At 43.8% G+C, this 21,068-nt stretch overlaps 1 protein-coding gene across 2 annotated transcripts in view; it reads right to left on the reverse strand.

Moving 5' to 3' along the window:
- Window positions 1-2,100: 2,100 nt before the first annotated feature.
- The window catches only part of rbm20 (RNA binding motif protein 20), a 47,775-nt gene continuing 28,807 nt past the window's right edge, over window positions 2,101-21,068 (reverse strand). For both annotated transcript variants that reach the window (XM_027015378.2, XM_027015379.2), the window contains exons 5-14: window positions 20,397-20,494; window positions 11,291-11,434; window positions 11,083-11,214; window positions 10,626-10,705; window positions 9,752-10,334; window positions 9,327-9,419; window positions 7,170-7,797; window positions 6,972-7,079; window positions 5,393-5,514; window positions 2,101-2,275 (exon numbers count right to left, since the gene is read on the reverse strand). In XM_027015378.2, coding sequence (XP_026871179.2) covers window positions 2,207-2,275; window positions 5,393-5,514; window positions 6,972-7,079; window positions 7,170-7,797; window positions 9,327-9,419; window positions 9,752-10,334; window positions 10,626-10,705; window positions 11,083-11,214; window positions 11,291-11,434; window positions 20,397-20,494 — 2,057 coding nt within the window. In that variant the 3' untranslated portion in view covers window positions 2,101-2,206. The remainder of the gene's footprint in view (window positions 2,276-5,392; window positions 5,515-6,971; window positions 7,080-7,169; window positions 7,798-9,326; window positions 9,420-9,751; window positions 10,335-10,625; window positions 10,706-11,082; window positions 11,215-11,290; window positions 11,435-20,396; window positions 20,495-21,068) is intronic.

Genomic DNA, 21,068 nt, shown 5'->3' on the forward strand with positions numbered 1-21,068 from the left:
GACAAAATTTTAACTGTCCTTTTGGTGGCCAAAAAAATGTAAAAAAGAAGTTCATTCCATCCAATTTGCCCTATGCAATTTCTGAAAAATAATTCTCACAGATTAACGTAAACTACGAAAGACATCGATAGCCTTTACATTTGTGACATGTATAATATGTCATTCATACTCTGAGAACAGAAAATTAATAATCAAATTTAGCACATAAATCTTTGAGATGGTTCCAAGTATTTGACTAAATTCCAATGTTAACAAGGAACCTCCACTAGAAATCCTTCATAATTTAGGACATTTACTCCAGAACACCACTCCATCAACTCTCATATCAGCAGGGAATTTAGATTGAAATTCCTTACAGAAAGCTTTATGCCAATTCATTTAAAGGTATTCTGCAAGTAGTAAACAGTGTCTCATATGTCAGTCACTGTTTTAAATACATAAGATAGTGGTTTTATTGATGTGTTTTGTTTTAGCTGGGTGTCTGTCCTAATCAGTTATTATTAGCGCTGCTGCTCTCTTGGGCAGGACTCCCTTGTAAAAGATTTTATTGTTTGGTAAAGTAAAAGAGTTTCTCCTACTCTCTCTCCCTCTTGCATGCACACACACAATGGCTTATTATGAGGGTTTATTATCTAGCTATTTATTGCTGTACAATCTACTATGATTTGTAATGGAAAAATAAGAGGGACTTGCACACAAAACCACACAAAACCTTTAATTTCCCTGCACAGACCAAAATTCACACTCACTTAAAATACACACAACAACCGCCTGAATCTGGAAACACTATTTCTCGAAAGGTTTATTGAAGTTTTGGCATCAAAACATCCCACAAAAATATTTAATGCAAGATAACCATTTTCTCAAAGCTGGTTCATCAATATTAATAGTATATAAAACATCAATAAGATAAAACCTTCAAAAACATTTCTTCAAAAAAAAAAAGAAAGAAAAAGAACAAAGAAAAAATGATTATTATATTATAAACTACCATAATAACACACATTGCTTTTTACAGGTACCTTAAATAGGATAAATAATGCACATGGTCCAGTGGAAGTAGTACTACATTTTCAGTATTATGCACAGCATGGACAAACGTTTTGTGACTTTGAAAAGCTCAAGTCTATACGCTGGTTTTCCAGACCCAGATCTGACCTACTCTTAACAAAATGGCAGTCAATTTGGAGTGCACTTCTAAAAAAGTATCCTGATATGCTTTACAACTACAAAATTAATTCAAGACCCAAAGCCAGACATTAAAAAAAACAACAAAAAACCCCACAAACTTCAGGGATTCCGAAGGTCTCCACAAGTACTATTTTTTTATTCTTAAAAGGGGTCTTATTTATGAAAGCAGCTATGTAAAATCCAGGACAAAATATCTTATTAACAGTAAAATTAATAATGAGTAATTTCTCATTGACCTGAGGAGTTTATCCTGATCGCAGGAAGGCACATGAAATCAAAACAAACTTCTACAGTTTGTGATGACATCCAGTGTGCACATTAACAAAATTACTCCACCAAACTCCCATTCACATTACCACGGCTCATGTGCATACTGCTGTAGAGCCAGTAGTCCTAATGAACATTATGAAGATAACATCATTATCTTTCTTCACTCAGTAGCAATCAAGCATTTCTACCATACCAGTCCTTTCAATGGGTAGTTGAAGCCCATGATGTAAACCCTACACATATCGGTATGTTCCTCGCTCACCTCACTTGTAAGTGTAGCTGCTTTATTCTGGGCTGGAGAACACAGACTGACAGACATGGCCTTACATATACATTTGTAACATCAGCCACTAGATTGCTCTAACTTGTGGAAGGCACACTTTGGTTGATGGACTGGCTTAATAACTGACTGACTTCACTAATGGATTTATTGTTTTTTTAAGGCAACATTAGCATGTTGCTAATGAGACAGGTTTTACACTTTTGGGTTAGGCGCATTTTAGCGACATTCACTCTCCCTGGGGGTAGTTCAATCTGAACAGCATCTCTGCTCTCTATCTGTATAATCTCACTCTCTCTTTTTTCCTTTTTTTCATAATCTCTTTCTCACACATTCTCCCCCCCCCCCCCCCCCCCCCCCCTTACGGCCCTGTTTCTTCTCCTTCTCTCTGCTAGGAGGCACTCCTGGAAGGGGTGCGAGTGCAGGGTTCCCCCCGCTGGTGTCGGCGGGAAGTTCTCGTTGGACTCACTCAGCGCTGGGAGGCTCAGAGCAGGGGGGCAGTGCGCTCTCTTCTGCCAGATGGGACAGATACTTCTGCAGAGACAGAGTGAGCAAGTCCGCATCATTTACACACACACACACACACACACAGACACACACACACACACACACACACACACACGTGTGAGATATGGCATTCGTTATAGGCATGAGATGCCATTACATCACAGAATTGGGTCCAGTCCTGGTGGGTCACACTACTCACCAACTTACACTTTCTCCTTACAGTACCTCCATCAACTAATCAGCACGTACTTCAAGCACCAAGACTTGTGTACTACAGTTTGGAATACACTAAGATGTAGAGTACTGGTTCTGAGGAGTTAGCTATATCAGCCATCTTTCCTGAGTCTGAGTGGGTCATTGAGTCAGGGAGGTTTTTTTGGGGGGGTGGGACCGTGGGGAGACGTGTGTGGGGGGTGTTTGGTGTGCGTCAGCAGGCAGTGGGAGGTAGGCCCTTCTGTTGCTGCATCTGAAACTGAAGAGTCTCGGAATGCGGAGGGAAGCAGGTGCTTCAGCAGAGAGCTCTCTCACACCATGCCTGTCCATGTCGTGTCTCTCTGTCTCTCCTCTTACTCCAAGCTGGTCTTTCATCCTCTCTGCACTGTATACTCTGAAGAAGCTATTATCTGCTCTTTTTCTCTCCCTCCCTTTCATTCTCCCTCTCTCTCACGCCCTCCCCCCCAGCGTTTTTCTCTTTTTACCCCGTCTCTCTCTCTCTCTCTCTCTCTCTCTCTCTCTCTCTCTCTCCTCTTCTTCTTTCTCCTCATCATTCTCTCTATCTTCTCTCTCTCTACCTGTTCTCCCTCTCCTCTCCCCATGTGCTTCAGCCCACAGTCCTGTTAAAGCCTGTGTGATTGTGTTGCGGGGACTCAGCTGTCCCGTGCTGAGCTGTAGTGCGCGTCTCTGACAGACAGCACAGCTGCCTGTCCCAAGGGCCCCCACAGCTGCCTGTCCCGAGGGCCCCCACAGCTGCCTGTCCCAAGGGCCCCCACAGCTGCCTGTCCCAAGGGCCCCCACAGCTGCCTGTCCCAAGTAATCTCCCCTTCCTGCATGCACATCGTGTATGGGGGTGTGTGCATTGGTGTGTGTGGGTGGGTGTGGAAAAGGTGTGAGGTGGATTTGGAATGGGAAACACAATCCTGACCCAGGCCTGATGGTTGAGGATTGGGCACCTTTTTATGTTTTCTATTTTTCACACAGATATAGACATTTCTTAGACCACACACACACACACACACACACACACACACACACGCGCGCACACACACATCGCACTGCTACAATGCAATGTAACAGTTTTATGTACAAAGTGGGTGGGCAGTTCCTGGAACAGTTTGGAATAAAGCAAAACAACAACAACAACAAAAGTCAGCAAGAGTAAATACAGGTCTTGTCTAGGTATCAGACCTATGAGATATATGCAGGTCCTGTCTCTGTAGGTATCAGACCTATGAGATATATGCAGGTCCTGTCTCTGTAGGTATCAGACCTATGAGATATATGCAGGTCCTGTCTCTGTAGGTATCAGACCTATGAGATATATGCAGGTCCTGTCTCCGTAGGTATCAGTCCTATGAGATATATAACCAGGTCCTGTCTCTGTAGGTATCAGACCTATGAGATATATGCAGGTTCTGTCTCCATAGGTATCAGAACTGAGATATACACTGGTCCTGTCTCCAAAGGTATCAGACCTATGAGATATATACGGGTTCTGTCTCCAAAATGATCAGACCTATGAGATATATACAGGTCCTGTTTCCGTAGGTATCAGACCTATGAGATATATACAGGTTCTGTCTCCATAGGTTTCAGAACTGAGATATATACTGGTCCTGTCTCCAAAGGTATCAGACCTATGAGATATATATGAGTTCTGTTTCCAAAGGTATCAGACCTATGAGATATATGCAGGTCCTGTCTCAATAGGTATCAGACCTATGTTGAACACGTTTACTCTACTTCTCTTGTTTCTCCAACCAGTCCTCATAACCCATCATTTTCTACATTTTCACTCCATCCAAGTTTTTATTGGACTGAAGGAAATTCAGGCTGCAAAATGTTTTCATCTCAAATTATTTTAATAAAAAAAACCAATAATTTTGTTTAGCCCACTGTGCATTGTGTAGGTCCCTCTAGATGGAAAACTATGTCATGTTTTTCGAGACACATGTCTTTTTAGATTCCACAACAAATCCCTTGTGGTAGTGATAACCTCACTGTACCAGTGTTCTTCATAAGAAGTTTTAATATGCTCTGCTCTCGCTCTGCACTGCTTACATACTCTGCTCTCTCCAACACACCAGCCGCAGCTGTTAAGAACACTGAACACCAGCTAAAGGTTTACTGCGAGTTGAACACCAGCTACAGGTGTACCGGTAGCAAGGTTGGGGAAAAGGTGTGGACCGTCTGGGAAGGCATGAGGACTGCTCTAAACCATGACACACGGAGGTTGGACACTTTGGTTTAGGGCAGATAAGCTCACACGAGTCTGTAGCTGGCAGCTCACAGCGGTCATTCCACCCTACCAATCTCTACCAGTCCAGCAGGGGGTGATATTGTTCCCACTTGCCCTGTCTTGGCTCCGGCACCAGAGGAACGTGTGGTCTCATAAATAATACTCGTTTCTCCCTTTTTGGCAGGAGGGCTCTCAGCAACCTTTGCGTGACATAAATAATTCCAGCATGGTGTGGTGGTAATGTGATGAGATGGGGGGAGGGGTGGGGGGGTAATGAGCTCTCTCTCCACACGGTTGCTCGTGGAATTATTGCATAGCACTGTTGGTTTTTATCAGCCTGTCTCCCACTATACATGCGTATGCTCATGTGGAGAAGCGTGCACGATAGGGTTGATCACACGTCCGCCTTCCACAGACCATTGGCATGGCGCCCTCTGGATCCCGTTCGCGTGAAAGTGCTCGTTGCTCATCGTGCATTACAGGATATTACAGGACTTTACAGGAACCCCATAATGGGTTACTCAGGGTCCACCGCACGCTCTAGGTAGCCATTATGTTCAAAATGGGTTTGTTGCTGTGGTCTGACCTACTGCTGCATTGAACTCAAGGAGGTCGTTATATCTGTGTGTGTGTGTGTGTGTGTGTGTGTGTGTGTGTGTGTGTGTGTGTGTGTGTGTGTGTGTGTGTACCTGTAGATTCCTGTAGTGCACCGTGCTCCGGCAGTGTGTGGTCTTGGCTGTCTCCTCGCTGGTGTAGAAGAGACTGCAGAGTTTACAGTAGAAACCTGTCCTGGGGACGATGAACTCCACACCTGGGACACAGAACACATGGGTGAAGCCCAGCTCACACCCTCACGCTGCCCTCGGATAAGGGCACTGCTAATAGCACTTAGGATGGGGAGGGAATGAACTCCTGCACACTGATCTTAAATCAGTCCTTGACCTGTTCCAGTCTCAGGCAAACACTTTAAAACACACATCTCATCAGCTAATATTCATTTTTTGATTGCTGTTAGTTTTTGTCTGTGTTAAAACATTCTGTCCACACGGAATGGACAGAAGTAGCTGGACATTTTGGGAAGCAAACAGGTTGCACTGAGTAACAGCCATATGGAAGACCCTGGGGGATTTATCCTTATTACAGCAAATCAGAACAAAGTGAACAGTGTCTACACCACTTTCTCAAAAGCAAATGCAAATTTGAGAGGCAGCTGAATTAAATGTAACACCTGCTCTGCACCCTTGTCTCTTTTCAAAGCGAAGTTATGTCCATGCCGGGATGTGAAACTCACTAAACTCTGTCTACCTTACTGAAGCCACTGCACGTCTATGTATGTCTTTAACTGTGTGTCTGAGAGTCAGCCCTCTGAGCCCTGAAGAATGAGAGCACAGGCTCTGGTCTCTGGGGACCTGTTCACACCTCTGAACCTAAAACCACACAGCAAGTGCCACAGTGACGCGAGCGAGATAGCGAGAGTGAGAGAAAGCGCGAGAGAGACAGAGGAAGAGAGAGAGAGAGAGTGAAAGAGAGAGAAAATGGAGGAAATAAGAAATAAAGTGAGATAGAAATTGAAATGGAGAAAAAAGAGAGTGAGAAGCTAGAGAGATAGAAGGCAACAGAAAGAGAGAAGAAGAGGTATAGCTAGAACTACGGGCTGCAGCAAACCCAGTACGTGCAGCTGACGGAGCTCTCCCAGTCCCCAGGATGTGCCGGCGGTGTACGGTTTCCCACACAGTCGAATCTGATCAGCTGACTTTACTCAAACACAATCATGCCTTTGAATTGCCTTACTTAGTCAACCAGGCTGTACTGCTGCTAATTAACTGCTATAACCAGATGCACATTTAAGTGCTTCAGAGCAATTATATTCCATGAAGCATTTCTGGAAATGAACTAACAGCTGGCTATGAAGACTGTCATCTTCTTCTCTCCTTTACCCACAGTAAAAAAAGGTGCGAGTAAAATGGTAGTGAAGCCTGAGGCCAGTATTTCATTTAGGGATAAACTGCATGTAAATGAACCACTAACGCTACTCATTTTACTGTTATTAAAACAGAACCAATGTATGAAAAAAACAGATTGTAATAAAGCTGTGGCAACCTGAATTGCTGAACAAGCAAATCCCTCTCTAAAAGGTCCTCACTGTATCTTTAATGGAGAATCCCTCTCTAAAAAGTCCTCACTGTACCTTTAATGGAGAATCCCTCTCTAAAAGGTCCTCACTGTACCTTTAATGGAGAGGTCAGAGTGAGAGAGATGGATAGTCACCTAACGGGATGCTGTATTCACTGATGATGCGCTCCTGCTCACGCGTTGGTGAGGGAGCCTCGATATCAATCCTCTGGGGTGAAGGAGCAGGTAGAGGGTCGTGCACGTCTGGTACACAGAAGAAAGTAACACTGACAAATTGACTTTTACTGTACATTATTACAGTGTTATTATTACAAATGATTATGTCACACCTACCGCATTTTGTGTGTGTGTGTGTGCCTCTCCTCTGGTTGTCTGCTGTCTGCTGGGTCTCCTTCATTTCTGTTTCTGCTGGCCTCGCCTCAGTGGCTACATGTACCCCTGCAGCCTTCTCTCTCTCACACACACCTCCGTGGTCAGTCAGGCTGTCCGATGTGGCTCCGACTGTGTGTGTCTCTACGGAGCAGACCGTCTCCTGCGTCGTCTTAAACTCTTGGTTTGGGAACAGGAGGAGCTGGGGGCAAGGCACATCAGGTGCCCCATCGCTGGGCGAAGTTTCTCCTGACCCGGGCTGACTAGTCCCGGGCACCTCCTCCTCCAGACTGGCCACCGGAGGTGGTGCAGGGTCCTCCTGGATCTCTTTTTCAGGTGCAGGAACCTCCTGGATCTCTGTCCCCAGAGCAGGGGCCTCCTGAGTTTGCTCCCCTGCAGCAGGGGCTTCAGTACTGGGCTCTGGGCTTGCTGCACGCACCTCAGCTGGGTCCTCCTCCTGCAGCTCAGGGAGATCGGGTTCGATGATGGAGTCCTCCTCTCCCCCAACCTCGTCAACTGTCACCAGCTCCTCCATGCTCTTGGGGTACCAGCACTCGCCCTCCGTTTCGTCCCCACTTGCCCAGTCCTCTACCTGGGGAACGCAGAGGTAGTGTGTGGGACAACAGAACCCAGATGATCCCCAGCCCAGAGACTGAACAATACTGGAAAGGCATGTGGGAGAACCTGAGAGCTGACAACAGCAACCTCCCTGAACAGGATCCAGTAATCAGAGGGTATCAAGCCTAAACAACTGGACAGGCCCTGACATGGCTGATAATCAAGAAATCCTACCAATGGCTGGAAAAAGGCTGGATTAAAAGACAGCACAGAGGCACTAATCATGGCAGCACAGGAACAAGCGTTAAATACAAGATCAGTAGAGGCTGGGATCTACCACACTATGTTAGGACCCAAGATGCAGGCTGTGCAAAGATGCCCCTGAGACCATCCAGCACATAACAGCAGGATGCAAGACGGTAAGATCCTGTGGGACTTCCAGATACACACAGACAAGATGGTAATGGCTAACCAACTGGACATAGTAGTGGTGGACAAACAGCAGAAAGCTGAAGTGATAGATGTGGCAATCCTGAGTGATAGCAACATCAGGAACAAGGAACACAAAAAGCTCAAGAAATACCAAGGGCTGAAGGAAGAGATGAAAAGAAAAGATGTGGGGGGTGAAGGCAATTGTGGTTCCCGTGGTAATTTGAGCACTAGGGGCTGTGACCCCCAACAGAATGGCTCCAACAGATCCCAGGAACATCATCCGAGATCTCGGTCCAGAAGAGTGTAATCCTGGGAACAACTAAGATACTAGGCAGGACTCTCAAATTCCCAGGTCTTTGGTATATATATCTCCTTGTTATAATGTATAATGTTTTTTTCATGTCAATCATGTTTTTTGTTATATGGTCTTGTTATATGGTTCATTTATTTCAGACAATCAAAACAAGGTTTGCATGTATTTTTGAAATTAAAGATGCTCTTCTCATTGCTGTGGCACTACCTAAGTTCAGGTTACGCCAGTTACCATGAGAGGAAGGATCTGGCCATGGCAAGTCTGATGGCAGACTTCTGAAAACATCTGAGCAGGATCAGCAACTGGGGAAAACCAAGACAACACAGCGCTTCGCTTCTACAAAAGAGAGAAGAGTTCTCACCTATTGCTTAAACCGAAGTAGCTGAGAGCCTCAAATCTGAAGCAACCGACAGCCTAAAAGCATTTTAATAAACTTTTTATTGGTTAGGATTTTTTTTTTCAGTGTAGACATCGGATTTCAGATTCACACTGTAGCCTTTAGAATTTATAAGTCAACTATAATCTATCCAGACCACAGTTAATGACCTGGTTGACCTAGTAGTGAGTTATTAGACTGGTTATAATTAAACTGGTCATGCTAACACTAATTCACCAGCAGTCAATAATTAAACAGGTTATGCTAAAGCTACTTCATCAGCAGTGTGCAAACTGGTTACGCTAATGATAATCCACCAGCAGAGTGTAATGAATGAATGGTTATTATAAAGATAGTTCTCAACTGCAGTAGCTGTAGTAGATGGCACAGAGCGAGTTCAGATGTTCAGGGTACTTTGCCAGGTCTGGACAGTGCAAGTTACCTCACTCTCTCTGTCTTGCTCTGTGGGCTCGGAGGGTCTGCTACTGTGAGGCGATGCTGATCTTGCTCTGGCTTGATGTTCAGTCGCTTCTTTCTGTGGAACACACGCATGCACACACACATGCTTAGCTCAGACTTTTTTTTGACACGTTTTATCTTTTCACATTAGTTGGCAGCTGTTTCCCCTTTCTGGCTTGGCATTTTGTAGCTGTAGGGTAAAAATAACCTCTAAACACACAAACATTTTTTGTGAAAATGAAACGAAAGTAATTTTTGTTGTTTTTTTCTCCAATTTTCATCAATGTCTCAGACTATATATGCATCCAGCTTTTTTGGGGAGCTGTAACTGCATGTCAAATCAACACTATTATGGAAAAAAGCTGGACATGCGGTGTGGGTGTGGCTAAACACATATTTATTGCTTACGTTCTCCTCAGTCTCCCTGTCCTCCCTCTCCTGTCTCCTGCTTGTCCTCTTGCTGTGTCCCCGCTCCTCAGGTGGCTCGGTCTCTGGGTGCCGGGCCCTGTGGTGGTCACTACCGTTCCTCCACCAGGACCTACCCTCCTGCTTCTGGTGCTGGGGTGCCCGGGGAGGCTTCTCAACCTTCTTGTAGAAGTCTTCGGCGGAGTGGTAGGAGGAGAAGGAGGGCCCCTGCGGGCTGCAGCGGGAGAAGCGGTCCCTGCCGCGCTCGTCGGCCGGACACAAACGCGGGCTGCCCCGCTCCGAGGGTTTCAGGTAGGCCTTCCTGCGCTCGGTGAGCCGGCCGTTGGGCCGCTCCTGCTCCTCGTTGCGCCAGTCGTCTCTGTCGTGCGGGTCCTCCTCCCGCCACGCGTGGGATGTCCAGTCCCAGGAGCCACGGCGTGCACCCAGGCCGTTGATCCAGTCTGTCCGACAGGGACCCCCCTGGGGGCTGTGGGTGGAACTGCAGGAGGTGAAGCTCGGGCTATGGGAACGCGGACTGAGAGAGCGGCTGATCGGACTACGTGAGCGTGCTCTCTCTGGCATGTACCTACACACACACACACACACACACACACACACACACAGACACACAACAACTTCAAGGTTACAAATCTGTTTACTGTAGGTTATTCAAAACCCTTTAATCTGGGGAGTTTTTAGCGGACACATTTAGAGCAGACACATTTACCTCGCACATGTTTACAGTGGACACATTTACACTGGACACATAATTTACAGAGGACACTTCTACCGCACACACTTTTACAGTGGAAACATTTACAGAGGACACTTTTACAGAGCACACATTTACGGTGCGTGCTGACACAGTGCCCCTTACCGATCCATTTCCTGCTGCTCCTCTCTCTCTCTCTGGGAGTTGATGTCCTGGATGATAGAGTCCACATCCTTACCAGGCTTCTGCTCAGACGCAGGAATGTGGGGAATTATCACTTGTTATTTGAACGTACGTGGACTTGAGCAAAACTTTACCCACTATGTGCAGAATGTCAGCAGGTGCTTCTGGAGATCTGGTCCTGGAGATCTATAGCCTGGCAGAGTTCCAACACACCTGGCCGTGACATTTAGATGCTGCTGGATCAGACAGGTTAGACTGGGGCTGGAGCTGAACTCTGCAGGCCAGTAGATCTCCACGACCAACACAGGGCACTGCTGTTCTACACTACATCTGAGATGTACTGAATAAAACTGAGCGGGCACAATTCAGTAGAACTCATGTAATTAAATGTGAAGTAAAACAACTATTTGCGCGCTTGTGTCGTATTTAGGGTGAGCACCTTGAGCTGCAGCTCCTTGTATCTCTTGGACATGCGGATGAGGAGTTTCTGGTCGTTGATGGTGGCTGGCTGAAGCTGGTAGTACTGCACCATGGCCTGGGCACCCTCCACATACGCCATCTCCAGAAAGGCCTGAGGGACAGGTCCCATTAACACACCCACGGCAGCTGAGCCTGGGTTTAGTCTCTGGGGTGGAGTTTTGCCGTACCTGATGGGTGGAGCGCATGAGGATGTAGTTGGTGACCTTGCCGAAGGGCAGGCCCAGGTTGATGACGTCGTTCTCTGTACAGCTGCCCTCCGGAAGGTTGCAGATGTGAACGACGCGCCCGGGATACAACTGGCGTGGCGGGAACTTCAGGAGGGCGGAGAGACAAAGAGCAACATGGTTATAAGCACTCAAGGACAAAACACATACTGGGAAACGACCAGCTTTGCTCACACAGACCCACTGTAAAAAGTCCTTGGACTGGAGAAGCAAAACCACAGTGTTAGTGTCTTACCATCGTCAAAACTCTTGGAACCCATAGCTAAATCCAGAAATTAATCTTGTTAAATTATTAGATTTACTTCTGGCTTTTTCCCTGATGTATCAGAGTTACTATGTAATTGCTTCACCAGGGTGTAGGGTGTAGCTATGGCAGTTCTGTGAAATTATTGACTCTGTAGTTCCTTATAGTCGTATAGTAGGGCGACACCTTGTGTTTGGTGGTAACATTAGAAGCCAAGAGTTAGGAGCTGATGGTGTGACTGGTTGTTGTATGTAACATTAGATTTGGACACTATATTTGACAGCTGGGTACTGCCTTATGATTGGTTTGTTAGAGTCAGGTCTCTGTTTTGTGATTGGCTATAATGTCAGATCTGAATTGTAGGACTCTGGATGAGTGAGTGGTTGTTGTGTAATATTATACTCATGCTCTAATTTAGACAGTGATGCACTATGATATTTTTGGCTGTAAAGATATAACTGAGTCACTGACCATACTTTGGGTATGTGTAATTATTAGGATAATGAATTAGTTGTTAATTTGATAATCATTATTAGTTATTATTATTTTAATTATTTATGTATTATTTTTTAATTCACTTTTAAAGCTTACTCTTACCTATGCTGTGTGAAGATGACACCAACCTTTACAGTACATTAACATGCATGAAAGATGCCAAATGAATGAAGTTGTTATTATGAAGCTTTTCCTTATGTACATTCGGCTACAGCCAGTTGCTGCCACTCTCTTCTGTGCCCCCTACTGGCACTGAGAACCACACCACATGTATGAGGGAAGAGACCAGGGGAGGGTGGGAATAGGCAACAATATTAGTCATCCAGAGCTGAGACACAATCAGTCATGGAGCGCTGTCAAATGTGGCAGCAGGGGCCATTAATAGAGCAGACATGATCTCCTCCACGCTCACATTAGTTATTAGATGTGCTCTAAAAAATTCAGCTCCATCTGCACGTCTGCACCCTTTCACTACTGAGCACGATTCTGAATTCAGAGCTGGAAAGCCACTTGAGCAGAATTTTTGTATGTCGTTTAGATAGAGAATATTTTGTTATTAATCATTTTTGGATGGAGAATATTTTGCTCGTAAACGGGCAAGAGTTATAGAAGAGTGAATATTGCAGTAAGTGAGAATTGAACCTCGTTGTGGATCAGAAAGTGTTACAGCTTGACTGGCAGCAACATGTGCGAGCACATGTGACTCTAGGGTCAAAGGGCAAGGTTAGTGTTTAAAGTGCAATTTACACCTAGTAAATTCAGCACAGCCCCACAAACTCAACCCCCCACAAGCTTACTTCAAACACTCAAGAGCACCAGACCAGAAAGGCAGGAAGAATCTTGTGATTCCTAGTTTAATTGTCAGTGGTGTATCTAAATGTGTTTCATACTGCTACTTCCAACAGTCCCAGGACAGTTTATACAACATCATACCCAGGTAAACACAAAGAAACCTTAGTGACAGCATCTGTCATTTACTACACGGTGCAAAATTTCCAAAACATTGTTATATGGAGACCTGGCTTGAAGAATACATGTTTGGTTCCCAAACGTCTCCTCACGATGTAAAAAAACAAAACAAAAAAACCCAAAAAAACAACAACAAAAAACAACTTTCAGCATAATAAACTGAAACACGCAGCAACAGGTAAAACGTGAAGCCCCGCCCCCACACTGATGAACCTCTGTGAGCTCGCTTGGACAGTGGAAAGACGAACGGGCAAAGCCGAAAGTGCGGGAGAATAAACACGCTTCCTGTCCTGACAAGCTGCTTCAAACATACTTATCTCGGGCGCCTTAAGACTTTCCGCGGGTACTGTGCTGCTTGCACCCACGAGTGCTGCTGCGATAGGTCTTCTTTAGCTCGATGCTAATCCATGTGCGGCTGACCGCTTGGGGGAGGGGTCAAGTGGGTTTAGACGTACATTAGCTGCCGGTCGATGGCTAACGGTTTCAGACACGGAACGGTGATAATTCTATTAGTGGCTCCGGTGCCAGCGCCGAGCGTTTGCTCGCCATCGTAAAGGTCGCGTCTTGCTCACATACCATAGACAGTAACAGAAATAGAGACCACGAGACCCTTGTTTATGCCCTTGGTTCAAAAGTGAACAAAACGCTTTGAACGGCCGGCCTGTGTTCTAGGCTAATAAAACGTGTTTGGGCTATTGTCCAGACCTTTACATGTTCCTGGCAGCCTGCTTTGAGGGTCGGGGCCTTAGTATATTATTGAAGAGAGGAGTTACCTATTGGCTTATCGGGTGACTCGTAAAAAAGTCCAACACGGCTTCTAAGGTACTCAACAGCATGGTTCCGGGAAAGGACAGAAAACACTACTATCTATGTGCCTATCTATCAGTCAGACATAGAGTACCAGTCAAAATGCTGGACACGCCTAACACAATTAACAGTGTGTAATAGATAAAACCATGTCAAAGTAACTGCTTCAGGGGTCTGCCTCCACAGATCACCAGAAACTGCGTATGTACGAGACGGAGGTGGCACATGCACACACCTGGCTCAAGCACTTTTTACAAGCAGGGGTTTTAGGAGTGTATGACTGGAGAAAATGACAATTATCACGATAAAGCGTTTTTGTATTGTTTTATGTTAAGTGCTCTGTTCAAATATAAATAAAACAAAACGGATGTGTTAATTTACACGCTTAACAAGGAGCAAAGTCATTTAAAATCAACTTAAATATAAGATACTGTTTTCGTTTATGTACAATATAGCAAACAAATTTATCGGATCTCGATAGTAACATGAAGTACAATTTTTCATGAGGGTAATTTTGCTTTGAAAAGTGAAGGAGACAATGCAGACGAGTGTTGCATTCAATTCAGCTGTCCCTGAAATTCGCATTCCCTTTAACAAAATAGGTAGGCGCATTCTCTGAAAAGAAATCAGCGCTAAAACTGAAACTGAAAGTTCACGAAAGGTTTTATGGCCGTGTTTCCCATTATTTAAACATATCGGTATTAACAGCAGTTTTCTATATATTCATGAACGTTTTCTGATTTTGTCATTAGTAACACGGTTTATTTTATCGATTAAAGCAAGCATACTATTACGCGAAATATTACTGAATAAATGAAGCAAAACCACTTTTAAGTTTTGCTAATAGCTCCATTACCACAGTTCACCCGTTGAGTCTGTTTTTAAGGCTGCGCGAACGAGCTCAACGCGTGTTACAGAATAACGTTTTCATCAACACGAGTGAGAGTTTTGACGAGAGCTTAAGGTGACACGACATTTTGACGGACGCGACCACAGCATAATTCTCTATGCAGGAAAAACCTTGACTTTGTTGATTTTAGTAAAATTACTGTTACAATATAGAAAATTATATAGTTTGTTCCTGCAGTTTTTAAAAAGATCTGTTTTCAACTGAAGGTTTGGGTAAGTAGAACTTATTGTGACTCGAGGACAGGAGGGCTCATATCCCCTAAAAAATAACTGAGTCCATGCTAAAGTTAAGTCTATTGGGCTTTAACAATCTTTATCAGTTCCTATAAAGACTCATCAGGTATAAGCATTCCCAAATTTCCCCCAATTCCTGAATCTAATCTTCCAAAGTCATTTTACAGACATCTTTTTTGGGTGTCATGCTGATATCTAAACAGCTCCCTTCGCAGTCAGGACACGATGTCATTCCAAGTCTCATTGCTGCTATCAGATCCGTGTTTGCAGCACGTTAACCTGGCCTGAGCCCCAGTGAGCCATGCCTGACCCCGCCGTGTCCAGCAGGGGCAGAGTATGAGGTGATGTCTGTGCCCTCCTAACACCTGTTTGTTTATCCAGTCAGAAGTGGGAATGTATCCCATGGGGGAGTGCAATTGCTGAACACAGGGTGTGCCATCATGGTGTTGGGGGTTGACAGATTCCCCTCTTCTCCCCTTGCCAAGATCCAAAGACCACTCCCGGGACAGCAACTCGACTCCCGGCCTCCGAACTGTCCGAACCTTCCCACAGGAAAGGTGATGCTCCCGGATTTAGCATGCCAGGGGGAACAAGGTAAGCCTCGTCACAGACTAAAAAAAGATAATTTTTTCAATGGAGAATCCCCCAGTGTTTTGCTTTTTTTTTTCAGTCCAAGATGAGGCTTAATCAAAAGTCTGGTAAACTGTCACTGTGGTATTCGTATCTTGTACATCTGAGCTCATGTGTCCTGTATGTCTGCGCTGAGAGTGTGTGATATACAAAGTACATGCAACTGAAAATGAATCTGGAATATTCAATTTCTCACTGAGGATAATGGGGTTCTCGTTCTGTATCTGGGTACCACAGCTCATACTGCCAAACCAGAAGCTAAACTGCAGTCAGCTGACAGGTGTTCTTTATGGTTGCTATCATTAGCATCTGACCACCATGTTTACACCTCTGATGAGACAACACTTGAAAATAACCAAGCCCAAAAAGAATAGCAATAATGTTTTTTAGTTAAAGTCTACACTTTTCTCCATCACCCCTTTTGCCCACCTAAAGCAACACTGGTTGCCTGGCAACTGTTGTAAATGACACCTGAAAGGTGGCACAGAGGATGAGATCACTGTTGCAGAATTCAAAACAAGGTTGTGCCATAAGAACTCTAATCCCAAACAATATTCCACCATTCCATACGTGAAAAGCGATCTGTCCTGCACATGCCGATGTGCAGGCCGTGATGCGGGGGACATGGTAACCACATGACGGTGACAGTGACAACAGTGCCTCCACCCCCCCCCCCCCCCCCCCCCCCCGCACCTCACTGCTGGACTATTATGGCACGACGCCCCCCAGTGAGCCAGTGAGCCCTGCCGGAGCTTTGTATGTGCCTGCTCCGTCCTCGGGGTTAAAGCCTGCTCTGTCCCTGTGGGTTAAAGCCTGCTCTGTCCCTGTGGGTTAAAGCCTGCTATGTCCCTGTGGGTTAAAGCCTGCTCTGTCCCTGTGGGTTAAAGCCTGCTATGTCCCTGTGGGTTAAAGCCTGCTCTGTCCTGGGGGTTAAAGCCTTTTTTCCCAGGATAAATGGCAGGCCAATTTGAGCAACCACACATGAATCTGATAAATCTACAATGTATGTATCTAACAGTCATAGAAAAAAGATTTTGACTGTTCTTGTTTGCCAATGTCTATTGAATCTTTCTAAAGAAAAAAAATGACAACTGAAATCTTTCAGACATTTCCTGAAAATTTCCTTCGAGACTTCTGGCTTTCAAAGTGGCTATTAAAGCAGATGAGTACCACTATATATATATATATATATATATATATATATATATATATATATATATATATATATATATATATATATATATAAAACACATAAAAGCAAGAAAGCATGATCTACAAATGTTCCCTACCCGTACATACGCAACACAGGAGAGTGTGAATCTCTGCCTCAGCTGAAACAGATCTGAACATACACGTGCTCACTCGTCAGGCACGGACACAGTGGAGCTCATAGCTTATCTTGAGAGAAACTGTCATCACCTTCTTGGGTATAACCCAAACATGGAGAGCCATCTCGGACCAGCTGTGTATGTTAACCACCATGTGTGCGCCAAAAGCACATAAAAGCCACATCTTGGCACACAGGTTCACTTTGTTCATTGGATGCAAATTTCCTGGCCATTAATGGGAATTGAAAAGAACTGAGAATTATTATTATATAATGAGAATTATTAAGAAATATATTCTGTACTATGTTCATATAAAAAACCAAGAATACAGACATAATATAGACAGAATATAATCAGAACACAGAATACAGCCTTCATAAATTACCTTTAGATGAAACACATTAGTCAAACTGCCAACAGTCAATAAGGTCAGAATGGATATATAGAGTTTGAAAAATAAGATAGCTAGTAGGCTCACTATCTATGCATTTTAAATTTAAATTAATACAATCCCACAACAAGTAGCCTGTGATGTCCTAACATATGTCAGCATGTCTGAAGGATAAATGCAGACTGAATATATAAACAAAAGTCTTGCTCTTCTAAACCATCAGATGGGAGGTGTCCAAAATTCACAAAATTCTATCGTTCCACTAATATTTTCCAGACATTTCCTGAAAATCTCCTGGGAGATTTCCAGCTATTTTCTGGCTTTCAAGTGACTGTGCGTTTTAGAGCTGTCTGTTGCGCTGGGAGACTTGTCTCCTTTCTTTGTCTCTTGGGTGTAATGTTGGGCAAATGCACTTCTGCACCTGTTACCCGCGCCGCCAACAAAGCCCCCAAACCTCAGCCAAATACCCGCTCACACGACACACCAGGGCCCGTAAAGAGACGGGAAGGCGAGGGAGGCCCAGACCTCAGCTTCGTCATGCCACCGAATGTGTTTAATTCAGTCAGCCATCAGAGAATATAACACCCTTAAAATACCCCGCTCCTTTTGGGAACATTTATAAAATACCACCCCCCATCTTAACACCCTTGGTTAATTTCAACATTAAAAACATTTCTGACAAAAATAATAAAAACCTGATTTCTGGCAACTGAGGTGAAAGGGAACATGTGCTGGCCTGTTTTTCAGTTTTTTACTGGATTCAAAAGCGATACAGTTGGTGATTTTTCACAATTTTAAAATCGTGAACAAACACCGATGGACTGCAGCCGTCTCCTTCGTTTTAGTTGCATGTTGATGGGAAACATTTGTACACGAATCTGGAGGGGAGCTGCGAGATTTCTGGTGAACCCAAAACAACTTAAACAACTCAAACTCGTCCAGGTGAAAATAATCGTGCACACTATATGCTGAGCTGTCTGTATATGATGACATTAACATAAAAGGCATGGTTTTCATGAATTAGATTTAGATTTTTTTGTTTGTTTGTTTGTATTATGTCAAAGTTATACTGAACCTAAAATGCATTTTAGGTCTAGGTCTAAATCAAATATGTCATGGCAGACAAAAGTATAAAAACAAATAGATTTTTAAAAAGTGTCAAAAATGAGTAGCTATTTAAATAAATAAATGTTGAATATAGTCACATAAATAAATGAATAGAAAACAAATACAAAGTAAAAATAAAAGAAATATTTTATTTATGTCTGCATTTCTTTGTTTATACATTTATTTATTTACATATTTATTCCTCCATTATGATAAGTGGGTGGGTGAACCTAAACTTATTTTAACCAATTATAGGTCAAGGGTGTATTGCATGTCAAATACGGTACAAATAGATAATGATTGAGATGCAAATCCAAGCAAATTTCACCATAGCAAACCAAAGCTCTCCTATGAGTGTACAGGAGTTTGCAGATCAGCTGAACAACACAGATAATACAGTAAAATAACAGCATACTCCACTAGCAACTCCACAGGGATTGATTCTTTTTGTCTGGTTCCACAGATGCTAGTCAAGCCAGTATAATCCCAAAACAAGGTGAAAGATATCAAAAAAGAATAATCAAACACAAGGCTTTCGCTATGCTTAACCAAGTTTTGCATCATTTTTATACTGGAAGAAGCATTTTATTGCATTTTTGCCTTAAATGTATTTAATAATTATAGAATTTTGCCACTGTTTTATTTATTTATCATTTTTTTATTTATTTGTTTATTCAATGTTACTTGAGTCTATCTAAATATTTTGTCTTCAATTGGTGGAAATTTTAACACGGCTGACAGCATTACTCAAATGTGTATTAATCTGTATAAGAAATGCATATTAATCTGTAGAATGAATGTGTATTAATCTATATTCTGTCATAATTATCCACAAACTTTTCTTATTATTCATCAGTATTATAAGTGTGAATTCTAGCATTTGGAGCAGATTTGATACATAAGGTATTAATGTTGTTGGGAGGACATTGAAAGAAGCAGGGTGAAATGCACAGGAGAGAATAATCATGACTTTGCTTACAGTTGGAAGCTTCAAGCCGTGACTGAACATTTGTCCTGTGTGTTTGCTCTTTGCTTTGACTACAAAGCAATAAAACAAAGGACTTAGTATGGCCTACATTTCCTTAGCCCTGAACATCAGCAATCAGAGACAACACACTTACAGATGAGAAGGGGGCATTTTTCTTATAAAAATGAGCTATACTGAGCTATAGCATATTCCTTGGGAAAGCTGTCAGAAGCCATTTGTCAAATTCTAAAAAAAAGATCACAGAGAAATGACACAAAACTTTGGATGAGTTCGGCATGAATAAAACCTGATGGTGCAGTTGTCTTAAAGACATCTGCACCCTGTTCCAGCTTAGAGACAGACTCACATCTACTGCAGTCTTAGCGGTACATTACTGCTGACCAAAGCTAGTCACCTTAAGACTCTCTCATAACTGCAACAGTACTCTTCAATTATTTCATGGAACACCACTCACGCACCTTCACTGTGCTAATGTTATTTATGTTTTCAAATGAATCTACAATAAATTAACACTCTTTCTGACCAAACTTTACATATTAAACATTAAACGCAGAAACATGCTGTGCTGGTGATGAGCTGGGACTATTCACTGTGTCTGCAGACACTAATCACTGACTCCACTAAAGCCATCCGCAATTACTATTAGATGACAGTAATAAGCAGTCAGTAATTTGTCAGTCAGCGAGGCAGCACAGTAAAGCAGATCTCTCACCTCTGCTCTCCAAGCTTATGGAGGTGTGAGTTAAGACTGCAGACATCCTCAGAACAAAAGCTAGAACTAGACTCTGAAGCTAGCCACACCCACCCAAAATCGCATCAACAATTCGAAATCATTTAGTTAGTCAATTTAAATACAACCTATTAAATCTTTGTGTCCACCCAGCCATCATTAATTATTTCAGTGTGAATAACCATTGGACAAGCGAGTGAGTGTAAGAGACTCTGACCTTTGCCCCTGTCTGGTGGGAGGTAAAGCCGACCCCTGTGAGAGGAAATGACTTCATAGCTGCAGCTGGTACGTAAGGGGCCCCTCCTGCTGAAGCATCTGTTAAACAAAATAAACAAATGTCACAGATGTGAACAAAACAAAAAAAAAAAACCAGTAAAAAAACATTAGAACGACATCACCATACAGCTTCTGTTGCGGAATATTGCAGAAAGTCCTGGAATATGCGGAACATGGTCAGCTGTGGAGTCCATGTAGTAGCTGTTCCACAGGGTTTTTGTACTCTCATGGGTTTTGTACTCCACCAGAAGCTGCCTGTGTCCCCCAGCCCACCACGGCTGAGACTGCCCACCCAACGGGCCCTCCTGCTCCCCCCACACACACATACACTTCTGTGTGACCTCCCAGCTCCAAACTTAGAAACAAAACACCGCTGCACAACTGGTGAATTAGTCAAAGGCCGTTTCCTGGGACGCAAGCGGCACCGGCGATGGCATTAAAATGCTGCGGAGCGATTCCCACCGAGTTTACCCACACAGCGTGACCCGTACACTAGCCCTAAAAATAGACTCTTGTCTCAAAATCTAACCTCATAGCTGCCGTGCCACATGCCCCCAGCCCTGCCCCTCGCCCATCTACTCTATTCCTCCCCCACAGCTCCCTCCTTGCCCAG

Source organism: Electrophorus electricus, chromosome 21 (assembly GCF_013358815.1).
Source record: "Electrophorus electricus isolate fEleEle1 chromosome 21, fEleEle1.pri, whole genome shotgun sequence".
Taxonomy (NCBI): Eukaryota; Metazoa; Chordata; class Actinopteri; order Gymnotiformes; family Gymnotidae; genus Electrophorus; species Electrophorus electricus.